At 41.3% G+C, this 24,654-nt stretch overlaps 1 protein-coding gene across 17 annotated transcripts in view; it reads right to left on the bottom strand.

Moving 5' to 3' along the window:
• NAV3 (neuron navigator 3) overlaps positions 1 to 24,654 on the bottom strand; it is an 849,425-nt gene that overhangs the window by 84,711 nt on the left and 740,060 nt on the right. For 14 of the 17 annotated variants that reach the window (XM_021093080.1, XM_021093078.1, XM_021093079.1 and 11 more), the window contains 4 exons: positions 9,280 to 9,412; positions 8,357 to 8,627; positions 6,571 to 7,279; positions 4,096 to 4,584 (listed from right to left, as the gene is read on the bottom strand). In XM_021093080.1, the coding sequence (XP_020948739.1) occupies positions 4,096 to 4,584; positions 6,571 to 7,279; positions 8,357 to 8,627; positions 9,280 to 9,412 (1,602 nt within the window). The remainder of the gene's footprint in view (positions 1 to 4,095; positions 4,585 to 6,570; positions 7,280 to 8,356; positions 8,628 to 9,279; positions 9,413 to 24,654) is intronic. The other 3 variants (XM_021093088.1, XM_021093087.1, XM_021093086.1) reach the window with 1 other exon arrangement.

A 24,654-nucleotide genomic window follows, 5' to 3' on the forward strand; every position in this document is an offset into this window, starting at 1 on the left:
CCATGTAAATAACTAGCCTTATGCTCTGATTTCACAGGCAGAAGAATCAAGGCGGTGGGAAGGAGAAAGACCTCTGCCTAAGCTAAGGTGACAAATTCCCACAGACAGAGATGTAAACATCTATTTTGTATTTAAATACTTATTTTAAATTTAAATTATCTTTAATTAAAATAAGGCAGATATAATCCCATTTACACTTAAGAGAAGAAAAATAGTACATATCTGCTTGAAATCTAATGTTTACCGGCACCACTGATCTACAGCTTTTAATGAAATTAAACTATTCTGCTTTTTAAAAAGTATGAATTAGATATTTAAAAGTCTGTAAGTTTTCCGTCTCAATTTTAAAGAATTCTCAGTTGGTCCTAGAAAGGGAAGGAAGAGTGTGTCTGGAGAAAATGAGAAACGGTCTCTGTTAAACAGAGGAAGAGGGTGTCAACCGCCAAGGGGGACAAGTCTAGAGGTTCCTCTGGCGCGAGGATAACCAAAGAATAAAATGCATTCGAATTTGCAGAATGACAGCTCTCTGCCACTAGAACCTCGAATGGCCAAAATTAAACACACAGGGTGTGCGTATGGGGATGAGATAACATGAATGCAGACACACTGACGTGGAAGGTGATCACTCAGCACCAAAGCTAAAATGTTTTCTTCTGTGGTTCTCCGTTATGAGCACTGCAGTGGGAAGCATCCAAAACCATCGCACAACGTTATGCATCGGGAAGGCCCACAGACAGTGATTACTTTATTAGAAGCCAGTTCTAGAATATACCTTTTTCTTTTTTGTCTTTTTTTAGGACTGCACCTGAGACATATGGAGGTTCCCAGGCTAGGAGTCGAGTCGGAGTTGTAGCTGGTGGCCGACACCAGAGCCACAGCAACGCCAGATCTGAGCCATGTCTGTGACCTACAGGACAGCTCACAGCAACGCCAGATCCTTAACCCACTGAGTGAGGCCAGGGATTGAACCTGCATCCTCAAGGATACTAGTCAGATTCGTTTCCACTGAGCCACAACAGGAACCCCCACTCTAGCATATATGTTGGTTATAGGAGTGTTTTTAGTGGTGTGGGTAAACCAGTAAACAAAAAGGAATTATACTGAACAAATATGAGAGAACTCTAATTATGAATGACATAGTGATGAAGCCTAGATAATAGTCATAACCCATTTTAAAGTTTATCTCTTTCATCTTTGCAAATTTATTAAATTTTAACATTGCAGAGGACAATAAAAATAGGTATTGTTTTGCCTATGTGATTCTTGTATAAACATCATATGTTATATGACAGAGAATTTAATGAAAAAAATCAGAAAATTTTGACAATATAAGTTAAAACTTTAGAAATACCTGTTTGAATTTGGATATGAATTCTTTTATAATATAGACACTTTTCTCAAACCTGAAAGGTTGAAAGCTCATATGCCTACAGGGGCCAGGCTGGCAGTGGGAATGAGTGAAGCAGGAATTTCAATCAACTGTCTAAAGAGGAGGCCACTGTTTGCCTAAAGCCAGGAGATGCGGTGTGGCATTGTACAGGCAGGGCAGCCGATCGGATATTTATTGATTTATATATTGTCTTTTTTTAGGGCCGCACCCGCAGCACATGGAGGTTCCCAGGCTCGGGGTCAAACTGGAGCTGCAGCTGCAGGCCTACGCCACGGCCACAGCAACACCAGATCCTCAACCCACTGAGCGAGGCCAGGGATTGAAACTGCGTCCTCATGGATGCTAGTCAGAGTCACTTCCGCTGAGCCATGACGGGAACTCCCCAAATCTGATACTTAAAAACAAGACAAAATTTTAAAGCTGGCTACAACTTCGATTTCTTTCTTTATATTTCTTTCTTTATTGCTGCGCCCATGGCATACTGATGTTCCCAAGCCAGGGACAGAGTCTGAGCCACAGCTGTGACCTACGCCGCAGCTGCAGCAACTCCGGATCCTTTAACCTGCTGCACCAGGCAGGGGATGCAACCCGCGCCTCAGCAGACATGTGAGCAGCTGTTGTTTGTTTCTTACCCCACTGCGCCACAGGGGGAACTGCTATCGCTTCAAATGATTTTCAAGGTTTGGTTGAGTCACAAAAAACAAAACAAACAAAACAAACCTAAACTAGTTATAGCCAAAGGCCACCAATGATCTAGAACAGTTAGAAAACAGTTATAGAATTTGTTTGTTTATGATATATTAATGAGGAGAAATTTAGAACAAAACTAAAATCGTTATGAAAAACTAGTAGTGCTAGAATAATGAATATCAGTAAAATCTTCTGAAATTATAAAGAGGTAAATCATGGACTTACACACATCTCTATTATACCTAATTACTTTGTCTTAAATATTTACACTTGAGCACAGTGTCTCTGAGGCATGGCTCCCTGGCTTTCTTCGCACTTCCAACATGGACTTAATTCTAATTAAGCCAGGATCTCTGAGAGGATCTAATTTTCTTGTCAGCGGATCATGACGTTCTTGGGTGCACTTTAAAGGATTAGAATAAATTGCTATTAATTGTAGTTTTTTTCAAGAAAGAAAAAGTATAACTTCTTATGTCAAAAATTACTTCAATCCAGTAATTTATTGGAAGAAAATAATGTTTATATCATATAAGATACCTATGGAACTAACCTGCCTTTCCGTTTAATGTTTATCGATATATTTTACTAAGAATCAAGGGAAAAGCATTTACTCAAAATTATTTTAGAAAAATTGTCTATCTGGCTATTTATAATACTAGAACACTTCCATTTGTAAAAGTGGTCTATTTCCAAGACTAAGCAACTGAACAAACAAAAAGATTTGCTTAAAGAGAATAAGAAACTGCATATTTGTCACTGTATTTCTGCAGTGACAATGTATGCTGACTTCTGCTAAAATATAGATCAAAGTAAAATATTAACAGTGCATTTGTTACAGCTATAAAACTCATCAAACTTATCATCTGTTTAGAACTGAGGCTTACTTGGTTGCGAATAGTTCCTTGGCCATTTCTCTGTGTTTTAAGGTATGAACATTAAAGAAATAGGTTACTGGCTATATGGTCAACTCGTTGCAGTCAGATATGATGAAACAATCATCAGTATTTTGGAGAGAGATTCTAGTTAACAAATAAAAACCTGCTTGCAGTGTGCTTATCATGTCAGCATGAAAAATAAATAAACAAAATGAAATCATAAATATCAGGCATTTGCCGTGACCAGAAGTGCTTTCACAAATAACACAATTAAGACCATTTTTGAAAGCTTTAGCTGTGCCAAGAAACAAATAGTATTGGGCTTATCAGGAAAAAAGGGGCCGTTGAAGACACGTTCCTGGGGGAGTCGGCACCAAAGTACCTGAGGACGGATTTTCGGTGGGGGGGAGAAAATCTACAGCCATTCTGGTCAACAGAGATGCTTTCTGGTCAGCGTAGGAGGCAGGAATACTCACTATGTCCTTCATTTTACTTTCAAAGAAAACAGTAACTCATTAAATCATAGGGACACCTTGTGATGTGGCTTATCTTCAAAGGGCCTCTTAAAAACGTCACTAGCCTTACAGTTTTCTCTAAGAATTGATATCCAACCACTGATCTTTTTTTTTTTTTTTTCCATTTCCATGAGGATTCCCAGTGATCCAGCTGCTGTTTTTCCATAGAAATGCCAATAAAGCAAGCTGACCGTTTTACCCTGAGCACCATCGCAGCCCCCATTTAAATGTGGTCTTTAAAAAATGCTTAAATGACCATCAAGAGCTGTATTATCCTGGAACTCTGGCCAAATCACTGATGGGAAGACATCCTTCGATACACAAGTACATGCTTTGAATTGTATTCAAATCGCCTTTTGGGTATCTACGTACGCATTCAGATGAAGAGACTGTGTGTTACCCAGTTGTGCACAGCTCCTCATGGATTTGGGGTTTTTCGCCTCTTCAAACTCTGATCAAGGGTACACGTTAGTTACAGGACCACAGAAGAAGCCCAGTCTCATGGATCCTGTGGCCCTTGGCAGAGTGGCACTGCCACTGAAACCAGGGGGACCGGGTGGGGAGGGGGGTAGGCACAGCACAGGGAGGGGGGCGAGGACCTGAGCAGCGCCTCCGGAGAGCTCACCTTTCCGAGAGAGTGGATCTCACACTGCCCGTTCTCATGAGCAGGCTCTGCACCTCGTGGGCGCCTGTGGTCAGTCCGGACAGGGAGCCGTGGTGGCTCAGGGGGAGGTCAATGGACTCGGAGCTCGTGTGGAGGCTAGTCAGGGACTGGTAACTCGGAGTGTCCTTGCTGCCAGCAGAGGAACTGCTCAGATTGGCAGCCCACACGAGACCACCCGATGTGAAAGAGTGAACCGACGCTGGGCTGGAAGCCAACGAGTGACTTAAGCTTACAACATCTGTAGTTAGGTCTGAGGGTTTATTGAAGAGAGGGCTGCTGCTGCCACTCAGCCCACCAGCACTGCCCAGGCTGCCCGTGCCAGACGACGGTGACTCCAGACTGCCTTGCCGCGCTAACGTGGCACTAGGGCTGGGCATTACAGAGGAGGATTTCACACCCTCAGTACTAGGTGCAGAGGCAGATTTGCCACCTGCCTTGGCACCAAACAACCTAAAAGAAAAACAAATAACAACTTCAGTTGTTCCAAGAAGCTAATATCCACATTTAATATTTAGGGTTACAGTACACAGAGCCAAGGGTGCGTGGTGGACCCAGCCGCCAGGCACTTCCTGTCTCTACGTTCATGAACTTGGTAAACTTGAACTTTGTAATCTAGTGCCAAAAGTCTCTCCTCTCACGGTAAGGCTAAGTTGGTACTGGGCTGCCACCCCGGTGGGGGGGGGGGGACATGGGCCAAACAAAAGGAAATGGCAAAAACAAACACGAAAACCCCTGGTTTTCACAATGAAGGGATCAGCAGAATCTTGCGCAAAATTTAAAACGTTTCAACATGCTTGCTGTTACCTATTTACAGAACCATTATAATGAAACAACTTCTACGCATTCGGTATATGACATTTGAATAATTTTTCTTTTTTTTTTCATTTTAGTAGTTTACTCAGAATCTAAAAGGAATGCTTAAGGCAAGGTTTAGGAGGTTGCGTTGTATAGCTGGTGGCCTGGGGGACTCAGAGAGTAGCTGGCTAGAAACAATATTGGACACTGTCGGCAACAGGTCGGTTTGTCAGTATTTTCCCCAAGAAAGACCAAAGGATGTTAGGTCAGTTGCCAGTGCTTTCAAATACATGCACAGGATAGTGATTTGAAACGCAGTTGGTGCGAAGGTCGATGTTGGAGTTCAGTTCAGAAAACATTTTAGTTTTGTAAATGAAGCAGATGATATCACTGAATTTATGGAAATATGGAAATAAAGTGATATGGAGTAATGGCATCATGATTACTAATTCCGTTGCAATGACATCCATATTTCCTACAGTGAAATATTTTATGACGAATAGGAGAAATTGTTTCATAGGTAATGGGCCACTGGAGGGCACTCCTGGCTTTGACTTAAGCAGCAGAAACAGTTACTTCCAGCGACTATTCTTCCCAGGGAGAACCGACACTTCCAAAACCCTTTCTTCAGGAATACCGTTTCTACCGAGGAGGATAAAACCTCCAGGGGTTCAAACAATCACACATCTGTGACTGCCTGAAGCGTTAAAAGTACATGTCCAAGACCCTCTATTTCCCAGATACCAAAATTCTTGGTTCGGGCAGCGTAATAAAGGCGAACGTTAAAAATACTTAACATGTAATGGACTATAAGTCATGCTCTCTCATCTCATTGATGAGCAAACAGACACAGAGGGATTTACGTATCGGTCCCAAGTCTTTAGCTGTACGTATTTTCCTGCTGCCTAAAACACATCCTTCTTTAAAAACAGTGACCTCTCTCAGCAGAGCGTCATGCATGAAAGACCACGAGTCCTGCTGCAGAAACCAAGTCCTGCTGCTTTTCAGAGTCATGTCAAAGAAAGCTGCTGAAGAGGTAGAAAGCCTAGCCCATTTCTTAGGTACAATCCTGTATCGAACACCCAAATGTTTTCAAATTGTGCCAATCGTATCATACCTTGACTTTCATTAACATGTCAAAATATGATACTGTATAACTACGTCTGCGGTGACCCAGTGGACAAGAGATGCAGCTTCATCCACTTAGGATCATCAGCTCATCAAGAGCCAGCACGATAATAAACACTAGAAAGGAATACCAAGAGTCATAAAGACTTACTTTTAACTGTGGAAATTTGAAAATCTATAGAAATTTTACAAGCTACTATTTCATTTTATAACTCCCTAGGTATTGCCACCTGCTTTTAAGTCTCTCGTAAATGCTGTCTGTGTTGGTGCTGCTACAATGATAATGAAACTGCCAAGTCGGAGCATTTCTCAAAATGAGTAGTATTTTCTCACTAGCTGTGTTTATCATCAGCTTCTTAAAACTCACTGTACTTGCAAATTGAATAGAAAACTCTAAGATACATGTATCATGGAGCATACCTATCTGTCTATGTAGATAGGTATTTATAGGATAGGATGGATCTCCTAAGACACAGCATTTCAAAGCTTCACAGCATCCTGTTAGGCTCTTACCTTCGAAACGTGGGGGAGGCAATGTCAGGATACTTGGATCCTGGCTGCCTGAGCCCTTGGGTCCCACAGGCACTAGCAGAAGTGGGGCTGGATTTGGGGGAACCTGACAGAGAAACGCTCTCGGAATCTGAGACTGCTACTTTTTCCTTTTCCTTGTCTGTTTGGTTGACAGTGACGGGACTCGAGCGCCCCGACCCAATCTTGGTGGGTTCTCTGAGTTTTGAGGTGGTGGCCCCCGCTGACTTGCTGCTGACATTGGAATCAATGCTGCTGGTGCTGGATCGGTGGCCTCCACGGCCAGGGATGCCGCTGGGGCTGGATTTCGAAGGGCGGGGCAGGCTGCGGTACTGCAGGGAGGTCTTGGAGCTGACGTGCAGCGCAACCTCGTCCTGGTGCTGGGAGCCATCCAAGCTGGTTTTCCTTCCGGCGTTTGACTTGCCACCAATGGCCGCGGATTTGGGGATTTTACCCAGCGTGGCTGACCCACTCGTGATGGTGGCGCCACTGCTGGTGATCATGGCGGCTGACCCTGCTCCACTCGGTTTCTTAAATCCAAAAGAGCCGGTGGCCATGGACCTTCCAATGCCCGAGGGGGGCTTCTTCCCCTCATCTCCACTGCTTTTGCCTGCATCTGAAGGAGACCTTGGCAGAGACGACCCTTTTGGGGGAGTTTTCCCTTTCTCAGAAGCTTTGGCATCATCGGTTTTCCCTATGAACAAAAAATACACAGATGCATGTGCCTGCACGTTTGACTCTCATAATGTTTCTTTAAGTGGTGTGTAAAATGTGACACATTTTGAGGAATACATCGATTCCCCAATATGCATTGTTTTCGACTGAAACAGACATGTACTCAAATGTAGTGAAAGGATTAGGTCCCAAGCTCTAACGATGTGGCTGTGAGAGGAAGGTGATGAGAGATGGAGAGAAAATGAAAACACATATTTTTGCTATTTATTGTTGCCATATCTTGCATCTCTCTTATTTTAGAAAGAAGACACAATCTTATCAAGCTAAGTGCTTGAAAAAGAATTCATTGGATTATCTATGACATGACTATAGTGGGTGTACCCTGATACATAGGGACTTCAGGTGGCACTGTTTAAGAGGCGGCATCATTTAAATAATAGGGAGAGAGCCTTAAAAAAAAAAAAAAAGGATGGTACAATATGGCAGCATTCTTTCATTCTCTTTTTTCCATCAAGTCTAACTCAGAAATGATATTTCAAATCTCCAGCAATCCAAGAGGGACTGCTCTTGCCTCTCCGAGTTGGAAGTGAAACCTGGGGCAGAGTTAAAATAAATATTCCGAACTTTTGCAAGAAAGTCAGAACAGAAGCAGTCTTATTTTTACTAATAAGTAGGCGTATTTTATTTCCACTTGACTAGAAAGGACTGTGGCAAAATAAATACACCAAATTATGACGAGGCCTCTAGAGAATGCCTGAGATACCATATTCATGTGGGTCTATATGACAAAGCCTGTGAAATTCTTGCTTGTTTGGTTTTGGCCGAGCCCATGGCATGCGGAAGTTCCCGGGCCAGGGAGTGAACCAGAGCCACAGCGGTGACCCAAGCCGCAACAGTGACAATGCCAGATCCTTAACTGCTAGGCCACCAGGGAACTCCCGAGCATGGAAACTTTTCACAGAAAAAAATATTTAGCTGTACAGAGAAGAATCTGATATGAGGAAGAAAAGTCGCTATGAAAGACAGCAAAGATGGAACAGAAACACAAATTAACATAATTTTGCATAACACAACAGCTGCCAGATGACAAGCCTACCAGGGGTCTTGAGTGCACTGGTTCCAGCTTTCTGCCTAGACGGCGCTCCTCCTTGGGCTGACATGCCTCTCCTCCAGGACCCCGTCTGTGAAACAGACAGGGGGGCTTTTTGCCCCGTCTTCTCAGGGTCTTCAGAAAGTCCCGAGGAAACGCCCTTCCACTTGCCACCGCCATCGCCGTGGCTCGCAAAGTCCTCCTCGGTTTGTTTCAGCTCCTCGGGGCTCTCCCAGGGCTCGTCTGTGGCAGATCGTTTCTCGGAGTCTGTCTTCAGCTATGCAGAAAATAGGACAGAAAAACTTTGTGCAGAGACATCTACCAAGTGTGAATTAGGGTCTGGAAAGTACTTTCAGATAACTGGGTTAAAAAAAAGGAGCAGCAGTGATTTGTACTTCAAAAGAATTCCAAAGACTCCTCTATTTTTATCTTTGTCTTCATTTAAGTTTCGTTCATTTCAGCCCTATAATTCTCACTTGCACATATTAGAGAACGTCAGAAGAAATGTGTGCAGAAAACCCCAATTAAACACTCCAGAGACAAAGCATTTTCTCTGCCAAATCCAACCAGGCAAAGTAAGACAAGACAAAGCTTAATTATCTCATATCCATTCTCGACTCACCATTCTCAAGTGATCCAGCAAAGTATCTCTCAGAGATCAATATAAAATTCATCAAGAACCATCCACAACTAAACTCCTAAAATGATTTTTGGATTTCTAAACAAATACATCAATATTATAAAGAACGAGAGGCAACATAACGCTTTCTGGGTTCCATGCCCATCAACTGAAAAAACATACATGTACGAGCTGCTTCCATTTACGCAACTGCTTCAGATTAAGAGGTGACGCTGTATTTTAATACACGTGATATAATCTGGGGAAAAATCTGGCAGAAGCCCAGGAAAAGCAAGAAGGCCGTTCTCACCTGAGTGTTCTTCCGGGACGGGACGGTGATGTTGGAGTAGGAGCTGACCGAGGACGTGGTGTTTAAGTCGTCAGTGCTGATGTTGTCCAGCGTGTCACTGAGGCCGCTGCTCACAGAGCTGCTGTCATCCCAGCTAAAGAGAAGACATGCGACAGCCGTGAGCGAGAGGCAGGACGCACAGGACGAATGACCCATGCCTCCGTTCAACGTGTATCCCGTCTCGGGACAAGAATTCCTGTTTCTGCTTCATCTTAGGAAAATCACACTATTAAAAATTGAGAGCAAATCTGAGAATAACCTAACGGGAGTTTTACCAAGAATCAGTATCCAGGAGTTCTCTTTGTGGCTCAGTGGTTAACGAACCCGACTTGGAGCCAGGAGGATGAAGCTTTGATCCCTGGCCTCACTCACTCAGGGGGTTAGGGATCTGGCATTGCCACATGAGCTGTGAGGCAGCTTGCAGATGTGGCCTGGATCTGGCATTGCTGTGGCTGTGGCTGTGGCTGTGGCGGAGGCCAGCAGCCGTAGCTCCAATTCGATCCCTAGCCTGGGAAGTTCCATATGCCGCAGGTGCAGCCCTAAGAGCAATTAATAAATAAATAAATAAGTAAATCAGTGTCTAGATCAGATGTAGGGAACGCTTACAGAAGGAATGAAAAGACTGCTACAAACACTGCATGGCACCAGGAAAGAACAGAATTACCTATAATTTTTTTGTCCTCCTGCAAAAGCAATAAGCATGTAAGAATTCACCCTTTGTCTTAAATTTTTTTTAAAGTGCTTTAGTCAGGAACTGGAAGATGATTCCTCATTCTTTCCTCTCTCTTTATAACTACTTCCAGTCATTCACCAAATCTTGAAGACTGAGACTCATTCTACTGTGTCATCCTTCCCGCCTATCGCAGGCCTTCTGGTCTGGACAGCATATAATAGCCTCTTCTCCAGCCTTGCCCCCTTTGGTCTTTCTCGATACAGCTTCATCTGCCAAGCTTTTGTCAATGCTCCTAAGTTCACATCCAGCCATGTCACTCCCTTGCTTATGACTCTTCAAAGTCTTCTCTTTACCCGAGCAGTAGATTCCCAGATGGAATGCACCTGCCCTACGGTGTGCATAAAGCAATCCTTTGGGGCAAAGGAAAAATACCTGAAATTCTGAATATATATGCTCTTAGTCTAAAGGAGAACATATAAAATAGGCTGCATTCATATTCACGCGCAGACTAACATGGGCACTCTCTCTTAGTCCGTGTCAGAGGAGGAAGTAACACAGGGTAAGCAGGATCACTGAAGGTGAGAGAGAGTCCACGGTGGGAAGGGTTGAACCACGGTTCTTTCGCTTACTGGCTGCGTGTCAGTCTCTTGTGACGCACTGCTGCTCCCCGGCACTCTTTTAATGGACTTCATGCATGCTGGATACCGATATTAGATACAGACAAAAGTTACGTCTCATAAAATAGACAAGTGGCTTCGAAAAACCTCTTGCACGTAATCCGTGTATCGAAGAGAGCATCTGTAACCAACCCCAAGTTAATCACGAAGGAACGGGGAACTGATGATTTGCCTCCTCTGCTATATGCATTTTATGAGTCACACCATAAATTGAAAATAATAGTGATGTGTTGAGATCCCTTGGTAAGGCAACTAGGAAAGTAATTATCATGAAGAAAATGCGAAATCTGAATTTATAGAAAATACTGTTAAGGAGCCTCCCTGGGTGTGCATTTTGCTTGAGAGATGAGCTACAGAGAGCATAAAGCAGGATTACGAAGCATATTTATAAGTCATATTACCAACAACAATTGTATTTTTTTTTTCTTTTTTGGCCACACCCTCAGCACATAGAAGGTCCTGGGCCAGGGACTGAATCCAAGCTGGAGCTGCGACCTACACCACAGCTACAACAACACTTTTCCTCAACCCACTGAGCCACAGCAAGAACTCCAATAATAAGTACTTTTAATGAGAGAAAAAGGGTATTTTGTACCACTGTAGCAAAGATCTGTCATTTGTGCCTGTTCAAATCTTTTGAATGGGTCCTTACATCTTATTTTCATGATTTTCCCACATTATGAGTCTCACCTTCCCAAGGCAAACTACAAAAAATTCATACTTTCAGACTCACTTATAGGCAGACATGACATGTACCACAGGGTCTGTCACACGCACCCAGAGTCACAAACGAGAAAAAAAAGCCTCCGGTGAACACAACAGCAGAGTCATTCGGCTTTTCTTGTCAGCACTGGCAGATATGTGCTCTCGAGTTTGGAGGCTCAGCAGAAACGCTGAGGGGAGGCAGCGCTGACGTCCTGGAGCCGAGGTGAGCTAGGAGCCCGCGCAGAGCCTGGGGCTCCAGGCTCCCCACTTACGCAGAGAGCCTTCTTCTATCACTTCATTTCTTAAGGTAGATACAGCATACTCTATAGTTTGCAACTAAGAACTTCTACCAGTATGTTCATAATTTTAAAAATACATTATTTCTTTCATATACCCTCTAATTTTTTCACGTTTATATACGTTATAGAATACATATGCTACCTTCGGACAGGAATGCATGCATATAATCATAAAATTATAGATCTACACACTTGGGCAACCCCGAGTCTAAAGCAAAGGTCAGGCTCCTTTAAAAGACACGCATACAAGGCTTTCCACTCTGCGGCCCTCACCTGCTTCTGGAGCTGAAACTCTTTGCATCCCCTGCCTCAGAGTCTATCCTCTGACCTCGTGCTGCAGGCAGGTCGCATCACTATCACACTGCTCCCAAGCTCTGCCTCTGATCCAGCTACGATGCTGCTCACTTGGTTGACCCACACGTACCTCCAGAGCAGTCCCGGCCTCCGTCTGCAGGGAGGCCCCCGAGACTCGCCTCGCTGCTGTCGGGACGGATCAGGGAGCCGTCCCTCTGCACTGTCACAATACCGGCTACAGACTACAGGACTAGACTTAGCATCCTGTTTTATAAATCTCCAAAAAACACGTCTCAACGGACATTACCCTATGAGATTTCTGAGCACAGATCTGTGGGCTACTTTTCTTGGACTTTCAACTATTTATGGCAACAAATAAATGTGAAATAAAAGTCTCATGTTTTATTGAGTTAAGAGAAAGGCAATTACAAAGGTAATTTTCATACTTACATAAAATTAATTTTTAAGAAATAGCATAATATGTTCATTATTCAAAGAAAGTTAAACAAAAAGGAAATGTTACCTTTATAAAATAATGAATATTTTTAAAGTAACTATTTCTCTGGGAAGGAAGACAGAATCCATATGTCCAGTAATAGCTTTTACCCATGTAAATCCTAGCATTAGCGACCAAACGTTAAATGCAACAACGCTTACTGAAATTTTAAAAATCACTTCTGTTTTAAAATCATTTAAAGTATCAAATGAACATAACTTTCTGGTTAAAATGGTATAAATGCAAGAATAAAAAATGAGATTGAAGGTTTTCAAATCTCTCAATAGAAAAATTAAAAAAAATTAAAATAACTAATACCCTATCACAGACTTGAAGAACAAGTTTCTAAATTTACCTTAGGGTAATGAAAAGAATAATGGATTTTTAAAATTCACGTCTTTCCCTGGAGCCTTTTATTAGAGGTGCATTCCCTTAAGTTTGTTCCCTTAAGTTTGCTGTTCTGATTTACCTGTATTGGGGGGAGCGTGGGAGGCAAATGAATCCTTTATATAAGCCATTTTATAATACTTCACATTTCCCCGTCTCCTCAAACTGCTTTACCTTGATCTCAAATCCTTCTCATTTTCTGAGCACGATCTCCCATGCTTCTGGCAGTCTAAAATCGGATTCCTAACTTTGAACTCCAGGTTATAGCTACGTCTCGCTGTCCATTTTGAAAGGCCTCTTGTGCTTTTGACTCCGCTGAGATCTTTCCTGAATGATGAGGGTCCAAAGACGATGGAGCAAAGAGGTTGCTAAAGCGGTCATCGAACCCGTGCTCTAGTCTAGCTCCTGCCGCCCTAGAGGTCTCCCGCACCTGTCCCGACTCTGTGTCACTTAAGCATGTGGCCTCCATTATCACTTCGGAAAATGACAACAAACACAGCTAATCTGAAGGACTGCTACAATACTATATGCCGTATGATACGTAAGTAAGAGTTACAAAGACTGAAGTCACGGAGGTTCAAGTTCTCTAACCCCAGGTGATATCTCAGAACTACTTAGAAATTCTACTTCACCCAAAAGTGCTTTTCCTCACATTCCAAAGATGCAGCCTTGTTTCTTTCTTCTGCCTTTGGGCTCTAAGGTCTTCCTCCTAATACTTTAATGAGAGGGCCTTCCCCAAGGTCAATAAATCCATCAGCTCAGTGCTTACTATGCGTCCTACTCTCCGGAACACTTACTATGTATTACCGCACCCTCAGACGAAACCATGAGACAGGCATTATAAAGATAAAGGGGTTCGGTAGGTTGAATGATGCGCCCGAGGTCCCAGGGTGGACTTGGGATCTGAACCAAGGGATTAGGTCCCAAAGCTTGGTCAGCCCTCTGCCCCCTTGCTTCCCCTTTTATCTCGAACACACCAACGGTAAGCCTTTTGGTGGGCTCTTTGCAAACTTTGCCAGTCCCCAGAAACCTTGACTTTTTCCCCCTGCTTTGGGATTCCACTGCTTTCCTCCGTATTTAGAACTTAATCTTAACTGAGCTTAGACATGCGTTCTTAAAAGTTGTCTTTCACAACTTTGATACCGCTTCATGATGATAACACAAATTCACATCTCTAACCCGGACTTCTTTCCGCACTAATGGATCCGCATGTCCAGCCTTCTACCGAACACCTTCTCAAGGATGTCATGTCAGTTCTCAAATTCACTCTACCCAGATTCTACCCTTTCTCTTACAAGGATCTTCTCCCTTTAGTTCCTGATTCCCTGTTTATCCTTCTGCCATAAACACTAATGCCATCACCTTTTCCTCTCTGTTGGCATCAGCGTTAACCAAGCTGCCTCCAGCTCGCTGTGAGGTGGCATGGCAGCCCTGCGTTCCCCGTCATCTCAGTGCACGCCTGCCCTCCCTCCGTAAAAGCTGCTGGCAAGGATCTGTTCTTACTCTACGTGAAGAAGTAACTATAGCTGCTCTCCTTTAAAACTCACCCTTTACTGCTGAGGGCAAAGATTTAAACAAATTATTACCAAACAAAATGGCAGGTGCTAAAATGCAGAAGAATGTTAAATGAATGGCAGGACAAAGCCACTCCTGCTCATTTGAAGAGGCCGAGTTCTTCATTTGAAGAGAAATTTCTTCACGACAGGGATATTGCAGAGTGCCCAGACGAAATAAAAGTTAATCACTGCAACAGCATAATCACCTGACTCAACCACTATTTTGGTGTTTTTCTGTCGTCTTGCTACTGATCTGAATCATCTGAAGTCAGAGACTGTGTTACATTTGTCTTTGTAATTCTAGCTTCTAACATGGTGTCTACGACTGAATAGGCGACTCGTAGATGTTTGCTAAAAGAATAAAATAAATGTACTTTTGAAAATATTGCTTCTATTCAGTAAAGGTAAATTGGACTGAATACAGTAATAAATGCAGAATTTGAGAACAATTTGTTCACCATATTTTTTTGCCGAGCAATCTTAACGGCACAAATTTAGATTGATGACAGCGTCATTTTCTTCATCTTCAGGTTCTATGATTTTGACTTTCGTCTTTGGTTTTGTACCTCCAGAATGCTCCCTAGCTAGAGTGCAATTAATCTTGTTTATTATGGCACATTTAATTAAGTTTAAAAGCATCACCGAAAATAGTTTTTTTTAAACTGACAAAAATGTTAATTGACTCACATAATTAGCTCTGAGTAGAATGTCTCCAGCTCATCGTATGTTTTCTTCATCCTTTCATTTTTAATTTCATTAAGAAGTGCGAAGAATTCTCGACTATATTCTTTGTAAAAGGGCGAGTCTTTATGTCCTTCAAGTAACAGATCTATTACTCTGCTAAATTTTTCTCAACAGTCTAGGACAGCTAAAAAATTAGAAATCTGAGTATCTTATCCGCAGCGCTCACATTTACACACTGGGTTGTTTCCAGTTTTGAAATACTATGAATAAAGCTGTTAAGAACATTCACATACATTCCATTTATATGACATTCTAGAAAAGGCAAAACCATAGATATGTAGGGCAGACCAGTGACTGCCAGTGCATGGGGGTGTGGGCAGGTTTGTGGTGCCTGTTCATGACTTGATGCATACGTCAAAACTCAGAACTGTAGGGGAAAAATTACTGCATGTAAAGGAAAAAAAATGTAGTTAACCTGTTGGTAAATTACAGTATGGATATACACTAGATTATTAATTATTCTAAGAAGAAAAGGATTGTTTTGGTTATGCCCTTTACTCTATATTTTTAATACTTAATAACTCAATGCAGTGGGGGATCTATTTTATGTATCTATCCAGTACACTTGTGGCTCTGACTCCCATGTTCGCCCTGGAGTTACACTGAGAAGCAAATCTGCTTGAAAACAAAGGTGTTATAAATTCTAAGTCTTTTTTTTTTTTTTTTTTTGCTTTTATGTTGAATAATTCTGAAATACTAAGTAAATAACTTTAAAATAATGTTGCAGATTTAAAATTAATTCCAGAGGAAAATGATAAGTCCTGTTTGTAGGTAAACTTTCCACACACTGGTTTTTCGGTGTCGGAGCCCTTCGCAGAGCAGGTATTCAGCCAGCCTCCTGGATAATTCAGTGCCAGGCCAACTTACACAAATACATGTAAAACACAGAGATTTTCTTGCAATGAATGCTAATTTCAACGAGTATTCATTCCTACACTTCAGGCACTCCACAGTAACCTCAGTCCTCATTTGCTAGGTCATTACATATTCCAGTCATCAGAATGCTGTCTACCAAGGTGACAGTATCTCTGATTGCCGGAACAACACATCTTAGTCTTAACCTTTTCACAACATGCAATTTTGTTAGCTCACTGTATCAAAGTGCAAAATAAGAAAGAGCCATACAAAATGTGTGTATAACTTTTTGAATGATTTGACTTTACGTTGTATGGTTATTGAGAAAATCTAACTATGTGTATTTAATAAGTGTCGGTCTTTGACGGTTCTTAGGCCAGGGCTCTCAGAACACTGTGGAACCAGGCGCCTGAGGTTTGCCATCAGGTTCCAGGCGCATGTTGTCCCACCTCCAGGGTCCCAGCCTGCCTCCCCCTCCCTCCCGAGGATCCGGAATGTCCTCCCAATTCCCGATGCTGATGGTCATCGCCCAGCGGGGCTCCACATAACCAACCAGGAACAGACGACTGTGCTGTGAGTTTGACGTGTGGATTCCACTCCCACCTGTGTCTCGGTCTTCAGACAGTACTTAGATGTGACGGACAGGGCTTGAATCAAGCCCTGACCTTCCCCACAAGAGCCTCACGCCAAATTCTGAACTAAAGCTCCGATATCCTTGGTTCCATTTTCAATAACGTTAGGAGTAGAAAAAGGTGTAAGGCATTAATTTCTATATATGATTTAAAAGCTAATTAGGGAGCAGAGATTGCCACTGGCAAAAAATGTTGATAATGCCATCAAGGTCCAGTGCTCGAAACCCGCGGACATTCTACAAATTTATAGTTTGATTCACTAGACGTGTTTAGGCCCTTTGGACACTTGGACAAATGTGGAGATTTCCATTGGTGCCACAGGTGTCAATTTTAAAATGGGGATTTTTAAGGTATAAGGAGAAACAGGAAGAAAAATAGAGAGGCTGGAAGAAAAGGGAATACAAACCTCTAACATTTCGTTGGTGTGTCAAAGACCCAATGTCGAAAATCTCAAAAGAGAGTCATACTGACAAAAATAATCACTTCTCTTCCAGCCAAATCAATGACAAACATAATAACATGTGAGAAAGTACACATCCTAAGGATTTTACTAAATATTTCTTAAGACAAATAATTATTTCATAAAAAGAAAAATGAAGTCCCTGTAGCTATCCTTAATATCATTGTGTGTAAACTTCTGGAGAAGCTTCCTGTGTCTAAGGGAAAAATACATAACATTTGCCTAAGAAAATAAAGGCACCACTTAAAACAAAAGTCCTATCACATTTCAGGATAACTTTGTTTTCCATGTTGATTGTTTATGCCTATTTAAATAATACTCATGAAGAGATACAGGAATGCTAAAAATATTTAGGCATAATTATCTTTGCAATAATAGTTTTAAAAATATGCAGAATCAACTGCCTAGGCTTCAAACCTTGTTACTAATCATTAAATCTGATTTTTTTCCTCAAAATTAAATGAGCACAACACCACTTAGACCTGTGCTATACATTTTTTTTTTTATCAGCAAACACAATACACTACCTGTCACATTTGAACATTACAACCAATGAAGTGTAGATTCTATACTACTTCAGGGTCATTGCTGGAAAGCAATGGAGTATATTTCAACAATGATTTGTTCAGCATCTCCCTAGAAAAATATTTCATTACCAAGAACAAAAAGAACAAGTCATTAAAAAAGACTTTAGAATTGGAAAAACCTAAGTGCAAAACATCAACCTACCACAAAGGATTTTATGTTAAAAATAGTCCTTTCCTCTGTAAAATGAATATAGTGTTTATTGCAGTTTAAAACACATTTTCTTCTACTTTCAAAGGTGGTTCATTCTTCCACTTCTCATTAACTGGCTAATCTAGCGGAATCTGAGCAACTGTTTGAGATACCAGCTGAAATGCCCTTTCCTCTTTGAATCCTTCTGAGACCTGCGAGGAAATATTAACCCTTCCAGGTCTGTGTTCACTGCATGTGTGCTTCCACTGTCCTGTAATTTCACCTGCCAGCAATGCAGGTTCCAACCAAGATTGCGGTTGAGGGAGAATGCAGTGGCTTCTGTCTCGTGCTTCCAGAGCTCAGGTTGGCATCTGGCCCACGATAGGTTCTTAATGTGGGATAAATCAAAAAATCATCTCGTCTTACAGTCAAAACTACAGCTTTAAGCTGCGGTTCCTTTATCATCCTAACACTTAAATGTGCACATAACTATGAATTGTGATTAGAAAATCAATGTGATTACGTGCGGGAAAAACCAATAAGAAGAACCTGCTATGTCCGGGTGACTAAATGGCCTCTTTGAGGAGGCAGTTAGAAGCAGTCATTCAGCGGTCAGCTGAAGGGTGATGGAACGGCCGTGAAAGGCGTGGAGAAGACAGCCAGACAGGGAGAGGAGACCCTTAGTGTCAAGACCCAGACGCCAGCAGCAAAGGTCAAGGGTCAGCAAGAGCAGAGCAGCCGCAGGCAGGGGGAAGGGTCAGTCCTGGGGCTGGGAAGGCGGGCAGAGCCCATCCCCTGAAGGACTTTCCAGCCAGTGTTAAGCTGCTAGCGTTTCTTAGAAAGACAACAGAAATTCATCAAATAATTTTAAGTCGTGAAGTGACATGGGCAGATACAGGTTTTTAAAACCCTATGTAGTGTTATAAATATATTAGAGGTAAGGAAAAGTAGGAGTGGGAAGCCCGAAGAAGAGGCTATTGCAACATCCTTTAGTTTTTGATGAGGGGGTTACAAGGAAGCTAAGAGAAGGGAGTTTCAAAATACATTTGGAGGTAGCAATGACAGGATTTGCTGCTGGTTGGTGTGATTACGGTAAGGAATGTGTATTTGCTCTCTGTCCGTTTCTGAAAGGGAGCTCCTAAAACATTTGGAATCTGCTCAGTGATACACATGCTAGGATTCCCTTCTGCTCTGGTGCTGGCCTCTGACCCCAGTCCCTAACGCGGGGCTCCTAAATCTCTTGGAATCCCGGGAGCGCCTTTGGTTCGAAAGCAACTCTTGGTTGGCTCCTGGATAGCCCATTGATCTCGTTTTTAAAAAATCATAACCCATAACTGTTTGCACAATTACATGTTAGGCTGAGTGAAAACATCACAGATGAAGGCCTTAGTGTGTGACTATGAAAGACCAGACCATTTGTTCATTTATCCCACACCTCCATCCTCCGGGAGAGAGAGGGGCGGAAGATGAGTTAATGTACCACGCCTACATGACGCAGTCTCCATTAAAGTCCATACACCATGGGCTTCAGAGAGCTTCCCGTTGGCAAACCCATGGAGGTGCTGGGAAGGTGGCAGGCCAAGAGAAGGCCTAGACACTCTGTGTCCCTTCTCTATACCCTGCCCCATGTAGCTCTTCAGCCGGCTGATCATTTGTATACTTTGTCATATCCTTTATAATAAACCAGTAAATACAAGTAAATGTTTCCCTGAATTTTGTGAGCCATTCTAGCAAATAATAATAATAGTAATAGTATAATTATCATTATTATTATCATTTTGCTTTTTAGGGCTGCACCTGCAGCATCTGGAAGTTCCCAGGCTTCCTAGGAATTGGAGCTGTAGCCGCCAGCCTACACCACAACCGCAGCAACACCGGATCCAAGTCGCACCCACCCCTTGCACCACAGCTCTTGGCAATGCTGGGCCCTCACCCACTGGGGGGCCAGGGATCGAACCAGCATCCTCATGGACATTAGTCAGGTTCTTTTCCACTGAGCCACATGGGAACTCCCCATTCTAACAAATTATTGAACCTGCGGAGGGAGACATGGGAACACCCAATTTATAGCTCGTCAGTGAGAAATACAAGAGGTGCAGACTTGGAATTAGCATCTGAAGTGGGGGCAAGCTTACTGATCAAGGCCTTAATTTTGTGGAATCAGCTGCAAACTCCAGCTGCAACGCAAAACCAGAACTGAGCTGAATTGTAGGATAATTAGCCGGTGCTGAAGAAGTGGGTGATGTGGAAAAAACAAATAAACACTCTTGATGTCAGGAGTGTTCAGTGTGGAGGTTGTGTACAAAACACACAACTAAGTTTCTCTTTGCTGCAATGTGGTAAAAGAGAAAAAAAGACTCTAGATCTCTTGCATAGTTCTGCTGGCAACAGAGGCATGAATGGATTTTTGCAAAGACTCCATCGACAGGACATAAACCATAATTTTAGTCTCAAATTCCCCAAGTACCATTATTGTCATATATCAAGGGAAGCCTGCAGCAGTTTACGTGTGTAATTCGTGACAAAATTGGCAATTCACATAAACATGAGTTTCAAGTCTGTGACCCTTCATTATTTTTAGTGTGCACAAAATGGTATACAGCTATCCATGAAATATTTACAGAGACTACCATCAATACTGCAGAGGTTCTGAGTAAGGACCGCATCAACAAACTCTACGCACTGGCTTTTTCCTTCCCTTCTCTTTTCTCCGGGACACAAATAATGAACATGTACAGTTATTCTATTATGGCATCAGATAGGATAAGATAAACAAAAAATAAAAAGCTCTTGCTCTTTCTTAAAAAAAGCCGTGGGTTACATGTGATGAGTGATGGTAGCTTGAAATGAATTGATGCCACCAGGCAGGATTTTATGTTTTAATGATGTGCGAGGCACCCAAGGAACATCATTTTTGCTTTTATGATTATATGGGCTGAAAACACAAGAGATAAAATAATCCCATTAAAATTATTCTGCTGAATCCCATCACTAGAACGATGTGCTATGGTTTTCCTCCTTTATTTCAAAACCATCTTCACGAGGTTTGCTATACGGTTTAAATCTGCACAAGTTTTTCAAAGGTCTTCTACTAGTGATGAGCTCAGAATATAACCTGTAACTCATATGAAAGCCAACTCAGGATTCTTCAAAGTCTAGGTGGCATCTTTTATACATTGTATCTCAATTAAAAAACCAATACATTCTCATTATTGAAAAGAAGTCCAAACATATATAAAAGACACGAAGCGATTAATCTGTAATCCCACCTAGACGCAGCCACCATTAATATTTTGTGATTTCTGTCCAGTCATTTTCTGGATGTATTACTATACATATACATGTAAATTACCTGGTTTGATACCTTGCTGATTATATTTGATCATGTATATGATTGTACCTTATGTATTTACGTTACTTTATAATGATTTTTAATATCCTGAAATTTTCTTTGACAAAATTATATGAACTATCACACATCTTATCATTTCTGTTTTAGGATATATGAAATATTTTACAATGTTCTTACTACTGTAAATAATACTGCAATGAATATTTTATATATAAGTATTTAGGCTATGTTTACAGATATTTCCTTAGGATAAATTCCTAGAAAGAGAAATAGTGATTCACAGAGTACAAACTTTTAAAACATTGCAAGAGCAGCGTAACAATTGAACACATCATTTTAAACTCCTGCCAGCCATGTACCAGTCTTACAAAACCCTGGATAATTTCAGGTATGCCGCCAGTTTCCTTCTGTAATTCAAAATTTTTGAAATGTGAAATAGTTGCATATTGTAGATTTAATTAAATTGACCAAATTATTACATTAAATTTTCCACAAGTTTATTCCCTATTTTTACATCCATAAATTGTCCATGGCCTTGGTGTATTTTTCCAAAAAGGTTTAAATAACTTATTTGTATAAGTTAGATTTTTACATATTAATAATATTTCAAGGAGTTCCCATCATTGCTCAGTGGTAACAAACCTGACTAGTATCCATGAGGACATGAGTTCAATCCCTGGCCTCGCTCAGTGGGTTAAAGATCCCATGTTGCCTGAGCTGTGGTGTAGGTTGCAGACACGGCTAGGATCCCACATTGCTGTGGCTGTGGGTGAAGGCCAGCAGCTCTTGTTCCACTTAGACCCCTAGCCTGGGAACTGCCATATACTGCAAAGGCAGGCCTAAAAATACCAGAAAAAAAAATTCAAATATTATCTCAATCTATTTCTTGGTTTTGGTTTTCACTCTTTTTTTTTTTTTTTTTTTTTTTTTTTTTTTTTTTTTTTTTTTTTTTGTCATTTTGGGGCCATACAGAGCATATGTAGGTGTCCAGGCTAGGGGCTGAATAGGAGCTACAGCTGCCGGCCTACACCACAGCCAGAGTGAGGCAGGATCCAAGCCACATCTGCAACCTGCATCACAGCTCACAGCAATTCTGGATCCTTAACCCACTGAGCCAGGCAAAGTATCTAAACCTGCATCTTCATGGATACCAGTCAGATTCACTTCCGCTGAGCCACGATAGGAACTCTTTCACTTTTGTTAATTATATTTTAATGTATAGGATTCAAAAAAAAAAAATCAACCTTTGATATTTTCTTCTACAATTTTTCCCAGAAAATTTTGCATGTATAATTTGACTTCTTTTTTATGTTGCATTATTATGGTAAAGTGAGAGAATTTTTTTTTTGAGAAAGTATTTTTTAAAAAAATAGCTAGTGAATTTTATAGAGATCATTTATCAATAATTATTCCTTTCTATTTATTATTATAGTTCACTTATCTAGCCTTAATATATGCTAGTTTTTAAAAAATTACTATCAGATATGTTTCATTGACCTATGTGTTTATTTTTGCAGTAATATCATGGTTCTAGTTTAGTGAGGCTCAGAGGGCTTCTTTTTCTTTTTAAAGACTAAAGACTACAACTTAAAAATATATATTTAACTAAGAAATCAAGCCTTTTAAAAAACTTTCTCAAAATTACAGTAATTAGCTATTCTTCTAAAAATTATTACCATTACCGTTATTACTCACTTATTAGTTCATGAAAGGTCTATTGAGTGATATCATGATGGCAGACACTGAGAATACAAAAATAAGATATTAAAAGACAGAACTTTCACTTTAACATAGAGAATGTATGATTCTCACTTTTGAGAATTGTCTTTTTTTTTTGACATCTGACCATTTAGTTACAGGCATTTTACTTAATAGACGGCAATCACAGCTACTAATACTCAGCTAAATTGTCTCCCTTTCTCCAAAACCTCCTTTATCACTTGAAATATTTTTGGCACTAGCTATTTCTTTCAGAAGAATAGAAGCACCCAAATTACTGTAATTTCTAGGTTGAGTGAAAGAGGAACATTAGGTAGACATAAAAGAACTTAGATAAAAGGTGACTACTTCGCTACAGCCTTAGCCACACACAAAACAGAAACCTGGGAAACAGAAACCTGTTGTGTGTTTTCTTGCTTGAATAGCACACACTGAAGTAGTAAGAATTGAATAAAATGCTTTTGTTTCTAAGAAAAAATACCATTAATTACTTTTGCTCTGAGATGCACAAAATATGTTAAATAAAACACTCCTTACTCTTCCATTTTAAAACATTCAGAATGCCTTGGTAAAGCACATTCCTTTATTTATTTATTTACTGTCGTGAGAGATGTTTCTACAATCTTTTCTCAGCTTTGCTGAAAACTCCCTCTTGTCCTGCTTTACTTTACCCCATCTTCCTGCTTGAAACACAGTCGCAGTGACAGTGAATGACTTAAGCTGAAGAACAAAGACCTAAAGGCATAAGCTATTCACAGGGTCAGCTGAATGAGGACTTAATGCGTTGGTCTGGGCACATGGACCTGTGCAGATTGGCGCGCGCCGTTTGCACAGCATGATACGTCCTCTAAGGAATAAGAGGAAGAGGAACCTCATGGCCAAGGGGTTCATGAGCGGTCGTTAGCAGACTCTGCATCAGCCAAGAGAGCCAAGGTGCAAACCTAGGCACGCAGGGTTGCCTCAAACAGGCCTGCCCTTTGCGGAAGCACAGGGAGGAGTCTCTGGAAGGCTCTGCATAGATCCTACCTCAAATGCTAATGATTGTCATGTGCCTAAAGGTCAGAGTAAAAGCTTAACCTTCTAGCAGCTAAGTGGCTTTTAAAATAATAAAAGAATTTACAAACCCTATATCCTCCACCCATAGCCCCCTCCTCACTTGACCTCATCCTAAAGGCCAAAGTAAAAGCAGTGTGGTTTCTTGAGGCGGTGCTCTTGGTTCCTGAGACCTTGAGTCCTCCAGGTCCCACCTTTACTTAAGATAAATGTGTCTTGTTTCATGCTAACTTTTTTTCCTTAAGTTTCACAGCCCCTGTTCTTCAGCCCCATCCTGCTGAGCTGGTCTTGGCAATTTATTTATTTATATACCTTTTTATTTATTTATATATCTTTTTATTTATTTATATATATTTTTAGGACATTTAAAAGCCACTCTGGCAAGTGACTATCTCTAGAAAGGGTGAAAGATAGTTCAGAATTAGAGAGACGTACGCCAGGAAATTCACATCCCAGCACTGAAGAACAACAGATGGCAGCAGTAACAATGAAAACTTGCAGCTGAGCCTGTCTGGCACACTTTCAAAATGGCCATTTATATTTCCCATCACAAAGAGCCAAGTGCTGTATCCCTGTAAGATAGGCATGGATATTTAAAGAGAAAAAAATTGCAAGAATAACACTTGCATTGCATTGACAGGGAAAGACTTCAACCTAAAGCAAGGGTGAGGTGAAGACATGACCCTGGCGAGGTGTCCGAGTCCCATGAGGCATCCC

This window comes from Sus scrofa, chromosome 5 (genome assembly GCF_000003025.6).
Source record: "Sus scrofa isolate TJ Tabasco breed Duroc chromosome 5, Sscrofa11.1, whole genome shotgun sequence".
Lineage (NCBI taxonomy): Eukaryota > Metazoa > Chordata > Mammalia > Artiodactyla > Suidae > Sus > Sus scrofa.